This window comes from Sitodiplosis mosellana, unplaced genomic scaffold (assembly GCF_009176505.1).
Source record: "Sitodiplosis mosellana isolate CC-2019 unplaced genomic scaffold, AAFC_SMos_1.0 Smas_scaffold_6226, whole genome shotgun sequence".
NCBI lineage: Eukaryota > Metazoa > Arthropoda > Insecta > Diptera > Cecidomyiidae > Sitodiplosis > Sitodiplosis mosellana.
Genome location: NW_022601467.1, coordinates 4,764,946 through 4,790,526, shown reverse-complemented (window position 1 = coordinate 4,790,526; position 25,581 = coordinate 4,764,946). Strand labels below are relative to the sequence as shown.

Sequence of the window (25,581 nt, the reverse complement as noted above, 5' to 3'; positions counted from 1 at the left end):
TTATGATGTGAATGTTCTTACACGAACGATGGATTTCATCATTGCTCGTTATAGTTTGAAATCCATATTCACCTTGTGTTATTTGGCATCCGACACTTCCCGTTATTTAGCCGCTGCCGCTAAAACAGTAGCTTAATACCTTGAAATTTCCTCTGTCGTTATTCGGTTGCTGTTGTTTATTTCTTGCCTTCTGAATGTCAAAAGCGCGAATATTTTTCTACAGTATGCAAGCGAGAATGAGCGTCTCTCTAGTTCGACGAGTGATCGAACTACGAACACGATCACTCGGTTTTAAAATCAAATCACATCAAAATCACAATGCAACATGGAATATCATTTGTTGTGTGTATGGTTTTTTTTCCTGTTTTTTTAATATCATTCCGTGCCATTCATTTTGAAGCAAAACACATTATTAAACAGTAGCAAAAAACGGGCCAAGGTATATATAGGCTTAGGAATATGCAATTTAAACCTGACTTTGTTTCATAGTGCTTTTGGCGATTAACGAACTTTTCGAAAGCTGTGTGTGTGTGTGGGGGGCACAATCGGGATTCTTTGGAGCATCGTTGTCGTTGTGCGCTCATTTTAGTGATGCGATTCGATAAATCGTACATTTCGATATTCTCTCGATGGATTTCCTTTTTTATTGTTGGTGTGTTTTTTCTTTTTTTGAGTGCAAAACGACGAAAAATAACACGAGTTCTCGTTTTTTGCCAGTTGAAGAGGATTTTTTTTTTGTTCTAACCAGAATTTCTGATCGCTTTTTTCATCGATTTATGCAGCATTTAGTCATAAAAATGTTTTAAGATGGGATAATAAATGAAAAATTTATTCAAACCCCGAGAAGAGGCAATACAACTGCAACAGCAGTAACAACAGACCAATGCACACGCACCAAACAACAAGTGATTGTCTTTGTGGAACCGGATACGTATGTGTTTCTTTTCTCATTTTTATTTGAGCATTTAGAGAGAGACTGAAAAATTGTGATGCAAAGGCGAACAGCGGCAGAGAGACAAGCAAGCAAGCAAAAAAAAATACAAAAACACAAAACAAATCGCGCACACACATCGAATTGCACAATAAAAGTGCATAATATTATTTTAACTTTCTTGGCGGAGACTTCAGGCAGAATATCAACTTTATATGCATTTTTAAATGAATCAATAATAAAAAAGGTAATCACAAAGGTTGAAAAAAAATGCAACGAAGTAGCACAAGAGAGGAGCGTGAGGGATAGAGAGCGAAAAAATCATAAATGAGCCCCGAACTGAAGAGTGTAGCAGAAACGCCAGCACCGACAACCACAAGAACTTCGACGGCGGCAAATGCAACTGCAGCAATAATAAAAAAAAACACACAGAGCGAAGAAGAAGAAGAGCACCAACAACAACAACAACAACAGTGCAGTGTAACAACTCACAAAAAGAAATGAAAACGAATGATATTAAAAAGTCGAAATATCAAACAAGACTGTAAAGCTTGTGTCTTATCTACTGATTCTTTCTCTTTGGAGTGCAATTTTGTTCGTGCGCGCGCACACACTCTTTCGTGTGAGGTGATTTTCTGCATCATATTTTTCTGTGTGTTTTTTTATCTGCTGCAGTTTTGTTGTTGTTATTGTTGTTGTTGCTGGTGGATTTTGTTGTTTCTGGTATCATTGTTAGTGCCGGTTCCCGTTTGATTGCATTCAATGCTATACATCTTTGAAAACCTTGCGTTGTTTTCTGCTCTCTGCGTTCTGTTTAGTGTGTGTATGCATTCGATATGTGTACTGCAATATTTTTTCTCCTCTTATCCATTTCGTTTCGTTCCGTTCATGTTGTATTGCTTCGGATGGCTCACGGATTTGTTATTTCTCAGTTTGGTATCATATGATTATTACCCTTTAGGTGTATCATTTTTGTTTTATTTCGCCAATTCAACATATAATTACAGGGCAACACTGCCAATAAAGCGAGCAAACGAAGATAAAGACTGAGCAAGAGAGAGAGAGAGAGAGAGAGAGAGAGAGAGAGAGAGAGAGAAAGAGAAAGAAAAATAGTAACAACCACAACCAAAATCACTCATGCACCGACTATCTAGACTCTCTCTCAATACTCATATACATAAAATCAGAAACTATGAACAAACCAACGAAAAATGTGGAAGAGAGCGAATGAGACCGAAAAACAGCAACACTGCGCCGTTTTTTTTCACTTCTCGTGTTGGTTGTCGGTGTGTGTGTGTGTGTGTGTTTCACCGTCGATGGAATTTTGGAGTTGCTGCATCGAGCACAACCAAGAAAGCGATAAAGAAAAATAGCATCCAGTGCTCGTTCTTGATTCATGTATGATTATTGCTGTGGGTGCTCTTTTATTTATGTGAAACATGTTGAATGCTTCGTGTTGAAAATTATCTGTGCAAATTTGGTGTCATTGATGAAACGCCGCTTGACTGATCTCCCATATGAGTGTCGGTGTCGGTCATCAAGCTATTCATTTTGGCGAGTAGAAATCAAACTTCGGCTCGCTAAGAAAACAACAACAACTTGCACCGCAAAGAGAAAAAAAAATGTGTATCTCATGGATGACGAATTTGAGACAATCAATATCGCTTGAAATCCAGGCTAAGCGAAAATCCAAACTCTCACATATGCCAGTTCCTGGTCGAAACAATGTAAATCTGTGCATGAGTGAAGCACGGCTCTCGACCGATTGAGGTGTTCTCATTTATCTCGTCTCTTCACCCAAAACTGACTAACGGTCAATGCAAATAACACTTCGTCGTCCACCCGGGTAGACACAAAAAACCAACCTGAACACGAAATCTTTGGCTTTTGCCTGAACCAAGAACAGAATGAAACGAAATCAAACTGCAACAGCAGTGAGAAAAAAAATCGAAATCGCAAATATACACAGTTTTTGTGCAGATACATCATATCATTTGGATATGGCATTCATTCGTATCCTCTCTTTTCATTTGCACTTTTTTCTTCCACTGATGTTTTTTTCTTCTACATTTGTTTCAATGCATTTCTTTGATTGTCGAGATGGATGAAGATGGTTCAGTCACAGTGAGTGTCAGTGTGTGTGTCTGAGTGTGTGTGACACGTAAAGTGGAGTATGCAGAGAATGAGAGCAAGCGACGAAACAACGTACCGCAATTTAAGACATGTATTATTATTGACTGATGTGCATGCAAATCAAATGGAACACACATTATTTCGATGTTCATATGTTGATAACAGTGGTCAATGTCATTTTCAAATTACGCTAACACGGCTCAACATACTTTTCCCTCTCTCTCTCTCTCTCATTCACTCTCGGATTTCATTCATTTGCTAGCGCATATATAATCATCAAGGCATTTAAAGAAGGGAAAAAAATCGGACATCTGTCGGAAATAATTGTGGAAAAAAATATGAAACGACGCACTATTTGCGCAATGCCAAACTACGCAACGATTGACGTATTGAAATGCAATTGAAATTGATGAAAGCAGCACGTTAAAAGGGCTTCGATGAGAGGTCAGCTCCGTTTATTCATGCGAAATGCTATTGAGATACATTTCGGAACAATTCCACGAATTGGAATTCACACGTTCAATTTCAATTTTTAGTGTGCGGCAGAAAAAAAAAATTTGCTGTCAAGAATCACAAAACCTGTGGAGAGAACGAAAAATAAGGCAGCTACAACGGCAGCATAAAAAGCAAAAAAAATCGACCCAGCAAGAAAAAAAAAAGAAATGGAAATTATTTATGCAGTACACGGGTAATGTGTAAATAAAAATAAACAAATGTATGCAAGAGCATACAATTAATTTAAAATTGCATCAATAAATCTTCCTTCACTTGCTGAATGTGCAACGACAGTCAAAAGAGCTCGACCACATTGTAATGTGCGTGCGTACATGTGCGCGCGATCTCGCTCGTTCTCTCTCTCTCTCTCTCTCTCTCTCTAAATCTGTGTTGCGTATTTTTTGAGAGATTCGCGTTCACCAAGAATAGCTGTTGTTATTGCTGTTTGTCGTCGTCGTCATACAATTTCACGTTGCGAATTGTTTGTTGAATCGTTCCTTCTCGACTCGTTCATCGGCCGAGAGGCTCATACATCGATTTGATTTAGTAAATTCCAAAAAAAAACTAATATCATTCGAAATGAGCTGCGATCTCCTTGTGCCCCGATACATTCATCGGATTTCATTTTGAATTTACATATTATGTTTGTCGAGCGGAATTTTTTTTTATTGTTACTTCATTCAGTTTATGTGTTAAACATGAACGAATCTTTTATTTGTGTTCCTTTCATCATCATCTCCATCTCCCTTGTTCCGCACGGTTTATCGGTTTTCACGGTTGAGACAGTGTGTTCGACATGATTTGGCATACAGTGAGAAAATGAAATCGAATGGTAGTGGAATATACGACGATTTGAATCGATCTGTGCCATGGCCACATTCATCACACGATAAAAACCAAACCACATATCCTTTCTTTGCACACCAAATCACATCGAAAATAATGCGATCCAATGCGAAAATTCAATCATTTAATAGTCATTACTTCAATTTGTACATCTCGCTCTCTCTCTCTCTCTCTCTCTCTCTCTCTCTCTCTCTCTGGCCGAGATGCTAACCGTATGGCATCGTTTGAAAGGATCGAAAATCGGGTTGTTGCTGTTGTTGTGTGTGAATCCGAAGAAGTGCCGTCGAAAACATAATTCATATTGAAATGAATGTGAGATGCATTTTCACACAGCAGCAAAATGTAAATAATCGTTATTTGGTGTATGTCGTTTCCATCGCTTCTTCTTTTATTTTTGCTTGTGATTTTCCTCTAACTTTTAGAATTCTCTCTATTTCCCTCGTTTCTTCGCACTGAAGAAACATGCTGTTCGATTTGGTGCCACGTTATACTTGTCGCTGACATTGCAAAAACGTCTCCGATGGAAGAGTGAGGGAAGGAGAGCTAGAATGAGAGCCACAGTCCCAAAGAAGCGTATAATCCTTTAGGTTGAATAATATTTGTCGCATAATCCGGAGTCAATTTTTTTTTGCGATGTTGTCTCAATGGCAAAAAACGCCGTTGATTTATTATTAGCTTGGCGCAACAGCAACAGCAACAACAACAGAAGCGGGACGAATAGGAATAAAAAACACTTTATGTAAATCAAAAAGATGTGCAATGTAATTTAGCTGCGAAGATGCAATTAAAAAACTGATGTCTTTTTTTTATCGACAATCTTTTCTCCAAGTCCCTTCGAAGTCGACGCGATTTGGGATGCGAATTACACGATCGATAAAGGCAAACATACACACACACACTCACAAAGAAAAAAAATCCGAAAAACAAACGTTGCGAGAACGAAGCGAGCAATTGAAACGGCATGAAAAATCACAACAACTAGCAACACGTTTAATGTCGACGATGAGCGTAAACGTAATGCCAACTCATCATATCTCATCGTTTTTCTCTTCTCTCTCTCTCTCTCTCTCTCTCTCTCTCTCTCTCTCGTCGTTTTGGGATTAAGTGGCTCGTGTTGAATTTGTCGTATTGTCAAAGCGCTATGCCCTTTGAACTAAATTAATTGGTGGTATTTTTGAAATTGGTGCTGAATGTGAATGAAACACGATAAAAAAAACCGGCACACATACACATACACACTCGATTTCGATAAGTCAGTTGTTCAGTGTCGCAAGTGGATTGACTTTGGTTGAACCCAGATGTTCACAATATTATTTCGCCGATGTTTACTTATGGCTGATGAGTATGAATGCATTGCAAGTGAAAATGCGCATGTGACAAATGGCACGACAATTTATAGGCATCACTGTGGATGCACTCCCCAAACAATCTGTCTCTCTATCTCTTGTCGACACAACGATGCACAGGCGCGCGAGTGCGAGCCCCCAAAACGACATAAAGCCTTTGACAAACTGAACAACATGAAGAAGCGAGAGAAAAAAAGCGACAGCGACTGGAATTCCACTTGACACTTTTAATTGCTTACCTCACAAAGAATTTCAATCATTCGAAATGTTTAATTGGCAAACAGATTTCCTTATGGCACTTATTTACATCGAAAACTACACTGATTTTTCGTTGTTTCGTCCATAAAATTATGATGTTGGATTAGTGAGCCAATCTCTCTCTCTCTCCTACTCTCTCTCTCTCTCTCTCTCTCTCTCTCTCTTTCTCTCTCTCTCGTGTCTTTTGTTCTGTCTCTCACAGTAATTGAAACTTGTCTTTTTTTCAGAGGTGCGTTTAATTGGTCTGATTGAGGTGCAAAAATATGCACTTTTAAATGGTTTTCGATTGAAAGGGTTGTCAAAAATAACACACACCATTGGTTTTGGCCCTCAGGGTATCATTGAAATACACTGGAATTTCTAGTTAATTCCAATTTTGTTTCCAATTTTTTCGAAATGCTTGTCAATCAGTGGCTGATTGGGCTTCGAAGAGAAAAATGTTTGTCGATTGGTGTTGGCTTGTTTTATAAGTATGTGGTTCTCATCCGTGTTTTCGTTGTGATTTTTTTCTTCTTTCCACCCAGTGATATATTCTGATTGCAACGATATTAGCCGACCAAATGCCGTTATTCATTTATGATCATTTCATTATAAATTGTGTATAATATACAAACTGTGTTAACTGTGTTTCGATCGTTTGCAAATGATTCATTGTAATCAAGTGGATTTTATGGCATGGCTAATTGTTGAAAAACTGATTGCTGATTCCGTAGTCTCTCAATCGTATTATTAGCAAGATTTTCAATTAGAGTCATTTTTCCCTGATTTGTTCACATTTTTGTTTGGTCCGTTTTGCTTATGGGGTTCTCTTGATGATGGCAATCATGATAAAATGACATTTTGATATGGTCCATAATGCGGTGATCATTAAATGTGTGCGTTTCAAAGGCATAGAAAAAAAACGCATTTGATTTACGAAGCAAATGTAAAATATTATTGATTTCACTTAGAAAGCGATGGAAAATCGCACGAGCGCACTTACACCGCTTTAATTGATGCGTTTAAGCGATGATCAAAAGGCATCAGCCATATTCAATCGACCGTCCACTTTATGAACCATCATCATCTTCATCAACATTGCGTTGAATCTTCTAAACATAAAAATATTCTAAAACCATTGAACGCGACGGAATTGAAACCGCACCATTAAACGGTTCATCATTTTTTATTTGAATTTTGCGCAATTTTTCCGTTCTTCCTCCTTCGGCTTTGGTTCGAATTGAAATTTCGATTTTATAGCAAATTGTAAATGCAACAACAACAAAAAAGAAACGCTGGAAAAAATCTCTTGCTGCTTGGTCTGGTCGTCTTCGTCGTCGTAGAAAAAAGAGAAGTAATCGCGGTTTGCGTGCAACTTATGTCTTCGTACGATGCATAAACTCAATGTTTTGATTGCTCTTTTACCATGTACAACAACAGTGGAACGCAATATGAGCGTGAGCAAACGATCGCACACACACAGGCACATCCATATTCAAATAGAAAAGCTTATGCAACAGTATTATTTTTTCCCTTTAAACATGCATATTAAAAACAAATAATTCATGCACGCAATAAGTGGGCGTCAATTTTATGTGTGTACTTCTTCTTCGATTTTTCAAGATGATAGGTTTACAATTTTTCTGTGTGCGCGAGTGTTTGTTTTGACTTTGCCAGTTTTTGTTTCTCTCTCGCGCTCGCTACTTTTTGCATATATGAATTCATGAAAAAAAAGGAAATGATACATATAATAAATATGATATTGACTTTTCTTTCCACATATTCGTGGAAAAATGTGTTCAACGCCCGAAATTATGGCCCAAAAAAACGAATGGATTCGATGAATTCACGAAAAATGGTAGCGTTATTATGAACGAAAACAAAAAAAAATGAAACGAAACTAAATCGCATTTCCTGTTATAAACTCTATATCACTGCGTGTAACCAACGAAAAAGTTTGCACAGTAATATCAGCCAATCAATGGTATGGTCATTGGGCGCTATTTTGAGTGGCAATTGAAGGCAATTTTATGATATTTCCGAATTGTATTCCGACTATTGACTTGAGCTTGATGAAGCGTAACCGTGAAATTCAAATGCACACACAAGATTCTGATGCCGAAGAATAGCAGTTAATTAGAAAAACAAACATTGCAAATTCTGAACAATATTGTTATTTGAATGCTGAAACTCCTGAGCATGCTTCAGAACAACGGTCAATCATTTGTGCCTACTTGCAATGGCATGAAATATGTATGTGCGAAATATCTGATCTATTGATCGATTTTGTGTGCAACACTTACTCAATCTCGCGAGGGTCGATCGATTCGATACGTTTATTTGTTTGTTTTGAGCGTGAGCAATCATCTGCATCGCATAACGCAAACATGCACAAAACATTTGAATTCAAATGCAAACTAAAATGTGCATTGGAGATTCACTCGTTTCAACAAAACGAAACCACAACAACAACAACAACAACAAAAAAGTCGTAGAATTTTCTTTGCGTGATTGTATTGCATTCAACGGTAGATCTTTTCTTTCCCTCTGCGCTCTTTGCGATGTAACATGCATTGAACGTGCTCTAGGCACGACATTATTGGGAAAACAAAGCTGCGGCCTTTTGCGAATACACAAACGAAAGATTCAATTTCATTTAAATGTTACACAATGCATCGCACTGCATCGATGATCTCTCGGTGTGTGTGTGAGTGTGTGTGTGTCCCATACGGGTTTTAACTCGCCTCTTTTTTCAATTTCGTGTAAAATCAGACGCACTCATTCAAGGGGCTTCATCGTTTATTCATCACACGTTGAACAAATTTATGTAACCTTAACTCAATTAAGAACAATCTATGCGCCACACATAGCAAACTCGGTAATGAGGAACATTCGCATGTTTGATGAGCAGATTGCGACCAGTGCAGTGTTCGTAAACGAGTACTCACAGAGAGTAGGCAAGCAGCTCAAAAACAAAAACAAAAAACAACCCACAAAACAGTGAGAGATTTTTAAGTGTGCATTCAAAGACATATTGCTGATAAACATTCAAGACCATTGTCGAACTGAGCCAGAGCTGCTGCTCCATTGAAACGAACGAAGAAAATCGGGGAAAAACGCGCACCAGAACAAACGTAGAGAAAAGCGCTGAATGAAAAGAAACGCTTTGAAGTGTACACACACACACACACACAACCAACAGCGACGATTTCAAGAATTCAAACGATTTTCTCTCTGTTCGTCGTCGTTTTTTTTATTACGAGCTGTGTTTCTATTTCGTTACTTTTTCATTTCATTTAGTTATGTCTTGTTGCGTTTCGCCCTCGAATCAAAAGCTTTCAAGTTCAATCTAATAAATAAACATTGATAATTATAAATAGGCATGCATAAATGTAAATAAAGTCTTTTTTCTTCTCTCTCTCTCTCTCTCTCTCTCTCTCTCTCTCTCTCTCTCTCTCTCTCTCTTTCGTTGAGAGTATTTTTATTACAGTAAAGCGAACGATAGAGAAACAACAACAAAAAACTGAAAATGTGGCAACTGTGCCTGGTATCTAACAGTACCGCAGTGTTATTCATTGTGGATTCTTTGCGCATCGGAAGAAGAACGGAATTATAAATACATGCCAACATGACATGATGTGTGCCCTGCTTCGATGCTCATTTCTCCATCTCGCCTGATATGTTTGTGTGCGCTTGGATCACGATCACTCTCTGAATGGGCGCTTACATTGTTGCCTACTTAATATTTTGATTTTTTGTATTCAAATAGTAACGTGTAATTTAATTTAAACACCGCGTCAAACACAATTTTTTCCCTTCATTTCTATCTTGCTTCACTTTTCTTTTATTCATTCGTTCAATCATTTAGAATGAAGCTGCTCATCTCTAATGAAGATGAATAGTAACTGCGTAGCTGTGGAATGAAATACAGGGAGGCTACACTTAATTGAAACCAACCATCTCCACGGTTCTGTCAAGAAAAAACCGTACATTTTCACAGCGCTGAAAGTTACACTTTTTTGTTCAATGAGTGAAAAGAAGAAAAAATACGTCACATTCTTGACGAGCAAAAGACTCTCTTTTTCTTCTTCTATCGCTGCTGTGAATGAAAATCTATAGACTATTTGATTCAATTCGTCATTTTCGCTATTCAATTCGGGGATATTTCATCCGGTTTATTTATTGGACATTGAATAGTTGACGAAATATTGATGAATTCTCTCTTGTCGAAAATCTTGGTTAGCCAACACCAGAAAAATTTGCATGATTTATGTAGAGGCGCCTCACGAAACACGTTCGTTTGTATTTTAACGCGAGCGCGAGAGCAGTGTCGTTATTGTTTACATAGGTGCTTATCAGAATTGTGTTAAACCACTTAATTGATCAATCTGAACAGCGTTTGCATTTCGATTTGCGGCTTTTGGGTAGCAAATATGCCATTATTAATGGAACACGAACGGAATGTCATCAAGAGAGGAGCACAACGAAAACAACACCTTTTTTTCGAGAAAGACTCACATCAAATCGTCTCTTGTTTACATTCATCTTACTTAGTGTGTTGTGTTTTTTTTTCTGTTATTTTGTTCCGTGATGTTTTGAAGTTATGTCAAAAACACCGACTGAATTGACAGCAGCAGCAGAGAGAGAGAGAGAGAGAGAGAGAGAGAGAGAGAGAGAGAGAGAGAGAAAGAGAATTCAAAAATTCTCTCGTAAAACATCATAATCGATGATCGACTGACTACACACCAAAAATATTTGTGAGCAATTGTGCAGATGGTAAATAAAACGGTCAACTATCTGATGCACTGTGAATAAATGAGTGGTGTGTGTGTGTGTGTGTGTGTGTGTGTGTGTGAGGAGAACAACAACGCAGAGACATACAAAGAAACGAAAAAAAAAACAAAACAGAAGGAACAAAAAATTACAATGTCAAAATCGCCAGTGCGACACAGTTTTTATGCAAAACTCACGAAAAGCGTACCGTCAACCGTCATCGTATAGAAGCGGTGAGCGTTTCAGTTTCACTCGATGAGGCTGTTTATGTTTTTTTTCTCTGTTTTTATTTTATGAAATGCATTTAAAACTTGACATCTTGACTTCGGTCGATGTTCAAAAAGAAGGTAATGTATGTTAATTGTTACTTGTTTGCTGGCTTTTGTGTTCGACGCGCGAGGCATGGATGTGCGGCAAACTGCAAAAAATGTGTACGCATATAGATATATATGAATTGTGCACAAATATATGTTGCCCTTCTAGCCTCCTATACCTTGTTTGGCCTTTTACCAGTCGTCTGTAAACGCACGACGGCGACAGGTATTCAAACGCATTTCTCGGCAAATTTTCATTGCACAAATATATACGGTGTCACGCCGAACCACTTCACAAAAGCAACAGTTACCTCATCATCACCGTCTTCGTCGTCGCCGCCGTCGTCACCATGATGTGATGTGTGATAATCGCACGATTCAAATCAAAATAATAAAGGAAACGATCAAAATATCCACGAAAATCTATCAAGTATTGCCGAAGTAGTTGTGGTTGGCTTTTACTTTTTAATGTATTCCCTCCCGACGAATTCACCGATTCGAATGGATTTGACTAAAAACAATGTGATTATGGCAAACATTTACTTGACGTTGTATCTGCTTTCGTATATATATGTGCTTTTACCTCACAGCGCAGCACAGCGCGCACACTGAGTGTAACATGCAATAGTAATAAATTATTTTGTATAAATTAATTGTCCTTGACATTTATGCACCCGCCACGCTGCTCTTTGTTTTATTGTTGACTTTGTTGGTTGCTTTTTATTTCGTTATGCCTGTATCTCATTCTGGCACTTGGCAAAAAAGAAACATACACACAAACACACACACACACACACAACCGGCCGAATATGCCTTATATTCGCTTATACCGTTCGCCTTCTTTTCCACATAATATGCCGGCGAAACTTGCAGCAACAACAACAAAGCCCACAGAAGCACTACTTCTGTTAAATGCCGAATTGAAAGCGAAAACAACTAACAAACAATGTCAATTATAAAACACTTGATATCGCCAACTTATTGTCAGTCACTTTGTACACTTGACTGGAAGGTTCTTTTATTTTTATTTTTATTTCTGTTGCCGTTTTTTTCTCCCTTCATTCGCATAACAATGGAAACTTTTTTTTCGTCGTCTTAGTCGTCATCAGCTGCTTAGATTAGACTTTCCAATTTTCGAAAAGTCAATCAATGTTCTGGGCTTTGTGCTTCATCTTGTACATCATTGTGCTTGCATCGCACAAACCATTATTATCATTTAGTTGACGCAAAATCACGAATGTTTGTGTGTGTGTGTGCGCGCGCACTCGTGTCATTCATGATATTTGATGCCGATCGAATTGGTTTTTGACGATGTTAGATTAAAGGTAAAATGTGTTAATTACCGATCGATTAGTAGAATTAGTCAAACCATAATTGTTCGATCATGATCTTCCGTCTTAATCGAAAAAACCGAGGCAGAATTCACTTGTTCGGCAGCTGTAGCCGCAGCGTGCGCTCTTTGTGTACACATTTCTTATCACTTGTGTAAATGATGAACGCGAGCATTTGTATGATGATGATGATGCATGTGGCAACAAACAAACAAATAAACAAACGAAAAATGAAAAGAACGAGCGAGCGAGCGAGCGAGCGAGTAACATCGAGGCAAAACCAGTGCCAACGTTGTATTGACACACGAACTTTCCTTGATTGATTTATTTGCTACCGGTTTTGTTGTTGTTGTTGTTGTTGTTGTTGTTGTTGTTGTTGTGCAAACATAAAAAAACGAAATGAGTTCTCGAGACCAATGTGTGTATGATAATGTAGTTTTATTCTATTTTACACTACCTCATCGAGAAATGCGATTTGTAAACTCGTTTTCAGCAAATAAACTGGAAGAAAATCAAAAGAACGCGCACGCTCACTCATACACGCGAAAACAACCAAAAAAAAACACACACCGCAACACTGAAAATAACCCGGGCAAATCTTGAACATTCGATTTAAAAAAAGAGTTGAATTGTGCAACGGCAATAAAATCGAAGAAAAAGCATTTGCAGCTTTTAATTGTATGCAAATTTTATAAAAATCAAATGGCCGAGAGCGGTGCACATTTCTAGCGAGCATTACTATGTACCTGACGGTGTATGGCTGTGACGGTTAGTGTCTTTTTTCGGCAGGGAAAAACCGAAAAAAAAATGTTTCTAAAATGGGGTCTCTAAGCAAACGATAACGATTTTGTGTATGGTCGATTGTTGCTCTTTTTGCCACATATACAAGGCTAAATACACATTCTAATGTGGCTTTGATTTTGGCTTGAAGTCGTTTACCATATTAGAATCAACAGATTAAATTCAAATCGGAATTGGATTTGCTTGACCGTTTTTTTTTATATTTCATTGAATTTGCATTCGTTTCTTTCTTTCGAAAGGCATAAATGTGGTTAATTGTTTTTTATTGAGACCGTTGAACTTTTACTTGAAATGGTGGAACTGCACACAATTTTTTTTGGCATCGGCTATAGACGTGTATATGTATGTGTATGTGTATGTGTATGGGTATGTGATGCGATCGACAACAACAGCAGCAGCAGCAGCAGCAGCAGCAGCAGTAGCAGCAGGAAATCGATGTGATTATTGTTTTACGATATTTGAACAAATCTCTCATTCTTTCACCGCCATACAATTGCATTCGCTCACATCAGTTTTTTTCAGTTACCCACATTTTGTTCACGGAGGATTTAAAAATGCGATAAGGAAATTCGCGAAAAAAATGAAGAAAAAAAGCATTCACGTTTTCAGGCATTCCAATTCCACCTTGGGGGATTTCTCACGAAAAAAATGAATGAATTTTTATAAATTTTGAAAAATTCCTTCAATTCGGTCCGATTCGATCAATTTTTGACGATTCGTGTAAATAAATGTACATTTACACTGAACTTTTGAATTATGCTTCAATGAAATTGTTCTAGAAGTGGGTTTTGGTGGATCTCAAGGATCGTTCAAAACTGCTCCCGGTTCAGGAAGTGGATCTTCAGGATGGGCCAGGGCAATGTCAAACCGGATTTGGTCCATCCTGGGGATCCACCAAAACCCACTTCCAGAACACTTTTATTCAAGCAAAATCGTCATTTCAGTACATTTTCATACAATTTCAATCAAAAAGAAGAAATAATAGAAATTTTTGCACATTTGCTCAAACTTTTTGTGTGAGAAATCCCCCTAGAATACCACACGTTCATGCTATTAATGTTGCACGTCGCGCGCCCACACCCAACGTCTATGGTGTGCAATTTCCTTTCCACCTGAATATTTCGTTTGCCGTGCAGCTACTATTTCGCCAATTTTTATCACTCGATTTGGTTTATTGCACTTGTGACTTACTTTCTGGGCTTACCACACAATGCAGTGTTTTTGGAAAGTCGCAGCTATTGCTGTAGGAATCACAGATTAACTGAATTGGGCTTTCTGCTCTGTTCTATTTTTTCCTCTTTCGGTCGGTAAAACCATTTATTCGCACATAAATCAAAAATTGGCAAATGGAAATGAATAGCATTTGATGCACATACGGCATTGACGCTATTTATTGTCGTTTGAGGCGTTCGAAATTGAGTATTGCAGACAAATTACTTCGATTAAGAAAATGCTAAAATCATTCGTGGCCGCGCAAGCTAATTAATTGCCTATTGAAATTGTGACACATAAAAATGTAAAGACAATAATTCAAGACAAAAACAAAATCAACAACAATAACATCGAGCACACACACAAACACCGAGTATCAATTTAATATAATGCATTGAATGTTTTATATTCGATTCCTTCACAATTGATTGCCAGAGGTGTGCAATGAACATGGTCATTTTCATCGATTGGCTACTGTTAAAATGACGTCTAATCAAAGCACACACACATAAAATGACATGTATTTCAATCAAGTCAACCGTCAAGTTTCTAAACACAAATTTTTTTCCGTTTGCTTGACATTAACGATGAGTGTATCGCCGTTAATTGCATTCCTTTATATTGCAAATTATGCTTCATCCAATGCATAAGTTTGATAAATTCGAAATTAATTTAATGCACAACACACATTTAAATTGATTACAAACGCTTGTTATTTAGAGTCGCTTGAAATGCAATTAATCGATCAACTGCTGCTAGTCTATAAATTATTCATTACGTTGTATAGACATTTATTTTATGGATCGTTTGTCTTATTATCGAGTGTGAAACATGCATATTTTATGAATTGAAAGCGATTTGTGAGAATGATCACCCGAAACAACACACACATACACACACACACACACTCACACATAAATAAAGCCAGTTATTGACTTTTTATGTCAAAATGTGATATTTGAGTGATTTGATGTGGTTTCACATTTGATTTAATGCGGTTTAAAACCATCCATTTGTTATTTTATTTTCTGTCCGAGTCAAGCGCACACACAAGTCTAAGCAAAATGGAAGGAAGGAGGCCGGTTCATTATTTACACTAATGTGCTGATTTGATTAGATTGTAAAACTAAATTGAAGTTTGCGTTGAGGGTGTTCCTGGAATGACGTGCGAATGACAATCGCCGAACGTAGCAACACATTGTCTTTTAGCAAAGCATTAACTTCAAGTATATAAAAATAGAAAAAAATGATGCGCTTTGATTCTTTAATTAATAGCTCAAATACGAAAGACCCACTTGAGATCAGTGCGTTGAATGTGAAACCATTTTTTTTTAATGAGTCTTATGGTCACCCAGGGAACTAGCCAACGAACAAAAACGACAGAATTGTTGAAAATGTATCAGTGTATTTTAATACATTGTTGTTGTTATTCTCATTTATGACAGTTGTCCGATTCGTAGGTAGCCACTTGATGTTAGCACCCATCGCGCATAGCTATCTCTCAAAAGCCAAGAGAAAAGTAATTTGTAACGGAATATTAGCTTTTCATATTTCGTTTTTTTCCTCTCTTCTGTTCCATTTATCTGACAATACCACGGAATTAATTGTGCGGCAATTTGTGGGTGGAAAATAGGAAGAGCGAGCAAGCGAGAGCGAGCGAGAGAGAGAGAGAGAGAGAGAGAGAGCGACAAAGAAACATGAATATGTTCAACAATAATACACTGTTATTTATATACATATTCGTACATTTAAAAGTGTGGCCGATGAAAGGTTTATCTCTTCACATCGATAATTTATTACATGACCGCTGCTTGTATCTAATTTGGTTGGTTTCTTTTGTTTGTTTCGTTAATTTTCGTCCAATTGGCATGTGTGCGTGACTTTTTTTCCCCCTCTTTATTCTATGATATGTGTGTTTTCAGCAAGGTTTATTTTGTTCTCGCGCAGCAAATAGGGAAAAAAAAGCGTACACAGCCGGAAAAAAAAAACAAAAAAAAACGAAGAATGCCTGCGATTGTGAACGCTCAACACAATAAAGAGACACAGCAACAACAAAAAAAGACAAATCAGATTCCCCCTCTTTCGAGCTAATTGAAAGACAACATTCAAAATGAATACATGATGTTTATTAATTTATTTTTTATCACGCGGAATTAAAAATGGCCCAAAATCCGGAATAAAATAGAAATGCAAATCAGTTTTACACCATTTATCTATATGTATCACAGATAATAATGGGTGCGCATTTCCATCCGTCAGTGGTTTCCCAAGCAATCCAAGAGCAGGCTTTGTTCTCTATGTTCTTCTCTCTCTCTCTCTCTCTCTCTCTCTCTCTCTCTCTCTCTCTCTCTCGCTCGGTTTGTGTTTGTTGTGACAAAAGCCTCCAAACCATTCGTGGTGCTGTTGAAAGCAAGCTAAAGTAAAAGTAGCAGCAACAGCATCTGTGTCTAGGCACTGATGAGTTTGGAGCAGTCCCAGTTCGGCAGTCCGAAAATTATCATTAAAAAACGATTAACAAGAAAAACCATCTAAATATTTTTAATGTTGGCATTAACATAAAATAAATATTTGAATAAAATGTGTATATCAATGTAATAAATATAAATTTAGCATTTTTCAAGCCAAGGCTGGGTTCTGTGATAGACAGCACCATCATCAGCAGCAGAAAAAATAGCCAAACAAGCTGTGGGAATGAAGACACAAATACAACCATTGCGACAAGTTGTAGAAGTCCCAATCAAATCGAATAGAGAGAGAGAGAGGGAGTGTGTGTGTGTGTGCGAGAGACAGAGACAGAGGAACAAGCAAACGGACTCGATCATAGTAATAACTTTTGTGAAATATATTTTACATATTGTACCATGTGACGATCGTAAAAATTTATGTGACAAAAATAAAAATAAAAAGATCGCTGCCTGCCATAATCGAGTCTCTGCCCCTCCCGCTCACAGTCCACCAAATATAACATAAAATTTGTGAGTTTATTTGGTACTCGGATGAACAAAGTGCCACTAAAAAAAAAGCAATTCAGATTCAATCGCAATGTGAGCGTGCGCGCGCGCTCAACCCGCACCGCAAAAGCCATATTCCTCAATCGATGATGCGATGTAAGGCTTTTGCTTTAGTTGTAAACTCACAAACACACATCCACTAATTTAATATACTCTTTTCAGTCGTCAGTTAATGTTCAAGAAACATCACATCAATATCAATACCAATAGCCTCCCATTGGCACCATATTTTCTTCTTCATTTATTTCTATCTCTTTTTCCGTGTGTGATTTTGCGCGCACAGGTCGAAGAGATAGAGCCAAATCAAGAATGATGATAAAGATAAGAGTAAATGATAACGAAAAAAAAACCCAATGGTCCCATCACAGTGCCAACAACACAGTGAATCGACTGGCCAACCGATCGTATCGCGCTACACATCAACTTTCTTCGTGCGTGTGTTAACCCATCGCATGATGCTCCTCATCATCTGTTATCTGACAACGACGACGACGACGACCACGATGACGACTCTTTAGTTTGTTGTGTGTACGATGAGTTTTTTTTTATTCTCTGTCTGTCTGTTTCTCTCACTTTGGCTTGTCTCTGTGAGTCGAATAAGTTTCTCAATAAAGAAATGTGTTCCAAGTGCAATTTCGACAAATATCGTGCTATGAATCCTGCATTTCATTGCTGCCATTTTTCTTATTGAATATTAAAGTCATTACCGTTTATAATTTTGTCGGTTGAGCCACGAGAGATATTCACAAGGAGCATGAACAAACAAATAAAAGGAATTGGCCTTGCATTTGGCTCATTTGCATGCCGGTTGTTGGCAATCGTTTTTGTTTCTGATTTTTGTTTTCATGAAGAAGATGAAAAAAAACAGAGATGTTTTTGGTTCATTTCTCTCTCGAACATTCTACCATCGACACACATTTCCGTTTCAAATCTCTGTCGTTCGATCTCCGCATTTCTCTCTCGTTGGACGCGTGATGGTTTTTTATGTGTGTGTGTGTGTGTGTGCATGAATTTTTGCTTTCTGACTTCATTTGTTCCGATCCATATCACCAAAAACAGAAAAATGTGCATATTGACACACGGTGCACGAGGTAACAGTGTGTTAGTTGTGAGCAGCGGTTATTTTACATCTCACATTGGACCAGAAGAATGAATAAAAAAAAACACGAACATGTCGAAAGATGTAGCAAGATTGAGTGAGTGAGTGAGTGAGTGTATTTATACAGGGGCGCAAGTGTGCACGTATTCATTTGCCTGGACTTTAGATCGACCTCAAAAGGTCGTCAATGCGAGATAATTTGTTCAGCTCAAATTTATATGGTTACTTTAACCGAGATTATCGATCGAGACGTCGGTGACGTCATCATCATCATCGATAGATTTTCTATGCTCATCAAACGGTATCAACATCGGCCCACAACTTTCAATATTTCCGTTGATTAGGTTGAGTTGAGTTGGGTAGAGCAAAAAAAGGACGCGCACAATATTTGTGTGTGTGTGTGTGTGTCGACAACGATTCGAATGAAAGGAACGACAAAAAAAAACGCAGACACTGATAGTATTATGACAAATGGTCGCGACAATCCAAACATCGTTAACATAAGCTTTGAGATGTCTGCCTTTCTCGTTCGCACTGAAGATGAGGAAAAAAAAACAAAAACAAATGACTCGTCATTTATGTGCCTTTTATGATTAAACGGATCGAACGTTGCAGTTGTGGCAAAAAAAAGGAGGCATTTGCCTTTGAAATTTCAGGGAATCCTAAATTTTGTTTATATTCATCAGATGTCTGTCGCTCTCTGATTATACGTTGTCATTGTTATTGACTTTTCTTTGCCTTTTTTTACCGCACATCATAATATTATTACGATTATAATCGAATTGAAAAGGAGACATAAAGGCGATCTCACACACTATAACCCTTATCTTTATGTAAAATTGGCACGATGAATGTCGTGATTAACGGCGCTTAACTACGATCACAGCTATCATAGAAGTGCATGCAAAATAATAACAGTGGCAATATTTCAATGAAAAAAACTAATTGCAACGTAAACATCGTCGTTTGCCGAGCTAGAGATGCGCGAAGCGGAGAGGAATAGATTTCGATTTATTTATTTTTTGTTTCTCAATTGGAAGGACTCTCTCAAGATAGAACTCAGTTGTCAATCCAAATTCAAACGTGCGAATCGACTTGTCGATTAGATAATCGAACTAAATATTGTGAATGGGCGCAGTGCATCTGGCGACAGCGGCACACTATATATATAAAATGGGATGGCTTCAACCTTCACCGACTTAATTAACACAATATCAGACCTTTGGCTCAATCCTTTCTCTCTCTCTCTCTCTCTCTCAATCGGTCATCGTATGCACTTTCTACGACTTTGAAATATTTACAACATTTTCTCGAACGCAAATACTATTCGATTGATACAGGAAGATTGAAAAGTAGAATGAACAGAAGAAGAAGAAAAAATCGAAAAGAAAAAACGAGTCGTACGCAAAAAGTGTCAAGATCTGATTCAGCAATTTTCTTCAAAATATAAATGCCCGTAATTAATTACGATGAATAAATGTGGACGTATTGAGTGATAAAGTGGTTTCGATTGAGAAAGAATTTCCAGATTTGACCGATTGAGAAGATCGTGATTTATTGTAAACGTTGAACGAACCGTACTGCCCTTCCAGCTTTCACACGCATTTTCAAACGACAAACAAAACAAATGATTAAAGTTTTCTTTTTGTTGTGAGACTGAAATGCGTCTGGTCATTCCAGACACATTCCGTTTTGCTATTTTTTGTAGTCGTAGAGATATACACAAAAAAATTGGTTTATATTTAGACAAAGAAAAAAAAACCGGTGACACGAAATTCAATTCTCTCAACGGTCACTCACGAGTGATGTTTTTTTGTGTGTGTGTGTAGCTGTTGCTGCAACAAATCAGCGATAGTGCGTGTGACTTATCATCAATCGAATGGCATTCGTACAAACATTAAATTCGTGTAATAGGTCCAATCGCACAAAAAAAATTTAATCGTGTAATTTGAGAATGGAAATGAATTGACTATGAATATGTTTGGAATACAAATCAATTTTCAGAGTCACATCATCTGATGTGTGTGCCTTTTTCTTCTTCTTCGTCTGACCTATGGAATTGAGCGTAAAAAAAGTGTCTCTATATGAAATATAAGTATGTAGGGAAATAAGAAGAAGTGAAGAAAAAGAAGCAGGAGCAAAAAAATGCCGTCAAACCGATAAAGCCAATACGAGTAAGTGTTACTTTTTGTCAGAAAATTGTTCAACACGTCGAACGGCGTTTGATGATGATGCACGCTACACTACTTACACTTTTTACAACTTTTTCCGTCGAATGACACTGAATGTCGACTTCGTAACTAATCATGCTCGTAAGCGATCGCAAGCAATTACAATTCTAGTGAGTGCAGCTTTTTTTCGTTGTTCGTTCTTTTCGCAGAAAAAAAACATCCTAATCAGCATGGACAAGAATCACTCGACAAAGAGAGGATATATGCGGAAAAAAAGAACACACGATAGAAATAAGCCCAGAAAGTGTTTATGTTTCCAATCGAAAACCATTTCTCTGTGAAATGAATTTACAGCAAATGCATGCTTAGTTCGTTTTTTTTTCTCTTTCAATTCACTCGTTTGTTCGTTCAATTCTCTCGCACGCCCGTTCTCGCGATGTTTTCATAATTCAACTTTGCATGACAGATTTACATTTTCAACGCTTTGTAATTGAAATGATTGGCAATATATGTGAAGTTTGCTGATATTTCTTGTTGATGTTGTTGTTGTTGCTTTTATTTTTGTGTTGTATGTGTTGCTGTGTGTGTTTTTTTTTCGTTCGATCGTTCCGTGTTTGTAAAGTTACACGTTTTATGCTCAAGCTCGTCATAATCGTATGGCTTGAAATTGACGCGATCGCGAACCAACAAAAAAAAAACAACGCACATATAACGCACAAAAACATATGCTCCATTGAAGGTGCAAGCGAGAAAAAAGCGAGAACAACATAAATAATTGAGTTGCGGTTGCACTTTATGCAAAGAAAAAACAATTGCTAAACACTTAAATTATTTATTGCTAATAAAACGAATAAAAAAATAATAATACCAACAACACAAACGCAGAGCAGAGAGCTCAAGAAGTGGCAACAGAAGATATTCAGTAGAACAGCAACTGTTGCTGTTGCTGAGCAACAAGAAAAAAAAATAGTATCGAAGCATACACAAAACACACATACTATGTGTACACATATTATTTTCTTTTCATTGTAACATTTTTAGAGGGAAGGAAAAAAAAGCAGCGAGGTCTTTAAGGAGGAGATAAATACAACCAAGATGCGATGGTTTCAAGAAAGAGCTTACATTTTATTCGTCTTCTTCATTCTTGTTGCATCGATATTTTTACATACATAAATAATAATCAGGTATGGAATTGGTTAAAAGGGAACTAACGTTCGGCGCTCACATGAACGCGAATCGCATTCATGAAACCGGCCAAAGAGAGACAGAGAATGCATTTAAAGTTCCATATTGGTTTTTTTACAACCATGTTTGTGCGCACACAGTGTGTGTACGATTTGTTTCATTCAAATTGCGGTAGCGCTAGAGTGGACACCGCGTCAAATGAGCTAACGAATTCTCAACTGATAATTAATTTTACTGGGAAAATACCATTCTTCGAATGCAAACCTTCAAATAGGTGAAATTGCGCAGAACATTGGTAGCATCATCGCAACCACGACGGCAACGAAAATAGAAGAGAGACAAAAACATGGACGACTCCACGCCACTCAGAATGGTCTACTATCTACTATTTTTTTTTTCTTGCTGTTGCTATTTTGTTTTCATCTGATGCACAATTTTTTGTTCGTTTTATTTCCGATTTGAGCGAAGAAAAAAAAAACAAGTTATGAATAAAATAAGAAGTTGGCGCAAAAGTATCCGAGGAAAACAGAAATACACAAAGCAGAAAATTGCGATTATAATTGCTCGCAGCAATTATGAAACAAAAGAAGAGGAAAACGCACACACACACACACGACGACGACGACGACGACGGCGAAGACTTTAGCAATGTAGACATTGGAAAAGCTCGAAAACAAAACAAATGCCAACACCGATCGCGATATGCGAGAGTAGCTGAACTCTGGCTCTTTCGTCGCGTGCGTTTCAGGTGCGTAAAATAGATCGCATTAACACGTATCTAGCCATGTATGGGGGACTGTATGACGATTGAAGATCATCAGCCATCAACACGACACACAACGACACGGCAACATCAACAACAGCAACAGCAACAGCAGCAAGGCCATGAAATGCAAAGAAGAAAATGTTACTGCAGAAGAAAAAACAACAACAAAAAAGTGTGTACACACAACACACTCCATGACAAAGGAGCGCGGCGCAACAATGACGATAAAACTAACTTTGACGGCAACGGAAAAATATCTGCGCGTCGTTGTTTTTATTTTTGCTTTTCTTCTGTCTACACACGCAAAACGAATAGAAACACTTTGTGTTCCTCACGGCAATGATAATTCTTTTTAATCACTCCGTCGTGTGTACAATCCAACTCGAAAAATGTATGCTTTTTGAGATTGTTTGTAGATTTATTTGCTTTGATTATCCGGCATCCCGTGTCAACAATCATTTTTGCGTTCTTAAAAAACATGAAGCGCAATGGGCACATTTATCCGAAGAAAATTTGCAAATAAGTAGCTTTTCTGATATCTCACCGAAAAGTGTGAAAATCAGATTTGGGGGCAAAAGAAAATGAAACTGGAACTGAATCGGCGCGGTGGATACACGGATTTACAAAAGCATACCAAATAGAAGAGGAAAACAAAACATATTCACTCTGAACGCTTGATTTGTCAAAATTCAAGCGAAACAAATGGGTTGATATGGCGTTCAATAAAAACAATGAAGCAATCTTTCCATCAGATTTGCACATGAACCAAAAAAGAAAAACAACAAAAAATTTGTAACACCAGAATATAGATGGAGAAAGAGAAGAAACCATAGCGCTTAACGAAAATGAAAATCACGACACAATCAATTTATGACAAAATTCTTAAACACACAAGCGATTTGGACAGTTGGACTCAGTTAATGTTTGTTTTTTGCAAAAATTGTTTATTTCATCCAAAAGCCAAATGGTTTTATATTTTCTTAAATTGTTGTTGTAGTCAGAACACCGGTCAAAATCATAAAAAAACGCTTTTAAATAAAATATCCATGTTAAAATGTTAATGAAGGCAATTCCACAAGGATTCCATCGTTTTGGTTCATTACTTTTATTTTCAATGTGTGTGCGAAGGTTTTTCTTGGAATGAAAAGCAGATAGAAATAAAGGGAAAGTAAGAAGCTGCAAGCGCGACGCAATTTCGACATTGCCGTCGCCAGTGCAACGATTTAGTGATTTCGTGTAGAATGTTTACTCACCCAATGCATCACAGGGCGCTCTTCAGTACACACGCCCATGTGCTTCTCTGATACCGCTTCACCAATACTTGGCAACGGGTCACGAAACCGTGATCCTTCGAAACTGATCAGATTATCGTGAGCCACTGGAACGGAATACGCACAAATATCGATAGCCGAAAAAAAAAAAAAAGCCGATCGAACACTTTTTCTTTGAATTCGATTGATCGTTCGTTGAGAGTTTTACTTTTCGGTTTTGGGTATCACTGCTTGAGAACAAATAGAAAACTTTTCTTCATACTTTTTGGGTTCAAAACAACAATTTTTTTTTTTTTTTTTTGAAAATTCAACAATTATCCATTTTTTCCTAGTTCGTTTCACACTATAGCAGTCAATTCAAACACTTGAAATTGCATTTCCACAACAATTGAAAACTGTGAATTGGTTCGTAAATTCCTATGCACAGTGTCCACTTTCTTTTGTCAAATGCCACCGATTATTTCGGGCAAACAAAATGATTGCGACGAAATAAAAACCAACATTCGTCGATCATATGAGTTGAATGTGCAAATTGGAAGTCGTCAACTTCAATAGCACTCTCGCGTGGCTGAGTGAAGTAGAAGATTTTCTTAAATTCTGGCGCTAGTCGGCTCTCGTACTATTTGCCTCCACATTCGAAGGCTTCACGGACTTATTTGCTGAAGTGTTTATCATGCACTGCATACGACAACGATTATTCTAATTATGTAAACAAATACTTCTTTTATTTATCTTCTTATCGGTGCAGTGGAATTAGAGTTTGTCGCAATGGCTATCAAATTTTATACATATATATTCTTCTGCTGCTACTGCGGCGTTTCTTATATTTTTCTAGCTCGCTCTTGTTGTTGTGTAGTTTTTCGTTATTTGTGTTTTCCTTCTGTTGTCGCTGTATTTCTTCCGTCTTTTGAATAGAAAAAAATCGCGTAATCGCGCGTCTCACACAAAATCAATTCAAACACTAGCCACTTGACACATTTATCGAAACTACAAACTCAATGTTTTTATTTAATTTTATTTATTTATTTTTTTCCTTTGATGAATATTTCTTCTCTTCGCTTGGTTTTTTTGTTTTGTCAAATTTTTCGTCGTCGATTTTTTTTTCTTCACATTTTATGCGAATACGATTTTATGTTTTCCGAATCGAATGTCGTACGTAATATTCGTTCGAATATGTTTTCAGTGTTTTTCAATAATCGCGTGCGTACTCTTTGCAACGAACCGAACGCATGCGCATCATACAACGCATTAATGTTCAACAACACTGTGGATTAATACTTTACGTAGCCGAGTCGAAAACCCCTTAATAAGCGATACACGAAACCGTACACACGCATACACACATACACTCCATACCCATGCATTTCCACATACACATATGCACAGTCATTCGCCTCTCTATCTCGCCACATACATAGAGGCGCACACGCGAGCCGACACACACAGAATCGCCAAGCCAGGCAGCAGCCGAGACAGAGATGGAGATGTGAGAAAAGACGAACGAACGAATAAAATGAAGAAGCAGTCGAACGAAACGAATACGGCTTTTTCAGAATGAGAAATACACAACACACACGGCAATTCCACTCGTTTTCTCTCTCTAGATCGACCAAACTGAATAGTAGTTGTAGCAAGCAGCAGCAACAGCAATAAATGAAA

At 37.5% G+C, this 25,581-nt stretch overlaps 1 protein-coding gene across 2 annotated transcripts in view; it reads right to left on the bottom strand.

Annotated features, from left to right (window-relative positions):
• The window catches only part of LOC129579203 (protein apterous), a 65,604-nt gene extending 40,442 nt beyond the window's left edge, over nt 1–25,162 (bottom strand). The window contains exon 1 of one of the 2 annotated variants that reach the window (XM_055469007.1): nt 23,905–25,162. In XM_055469007.1, coding sequence (XP_055324982.1) covers nt 23,905–23,943 — 39 coding nt within the window. In that variant the 5' untranslated portion in view covers nt 23,944–25,162. The remainder of the gene's footprint in view (nt 1–23,904) is intronic. The other variant, XM_055469009.1, reaches the window with a different exon arrangement.
• Nucleotides 25,163–25,581: the final 419 nt, after the last annotated feature.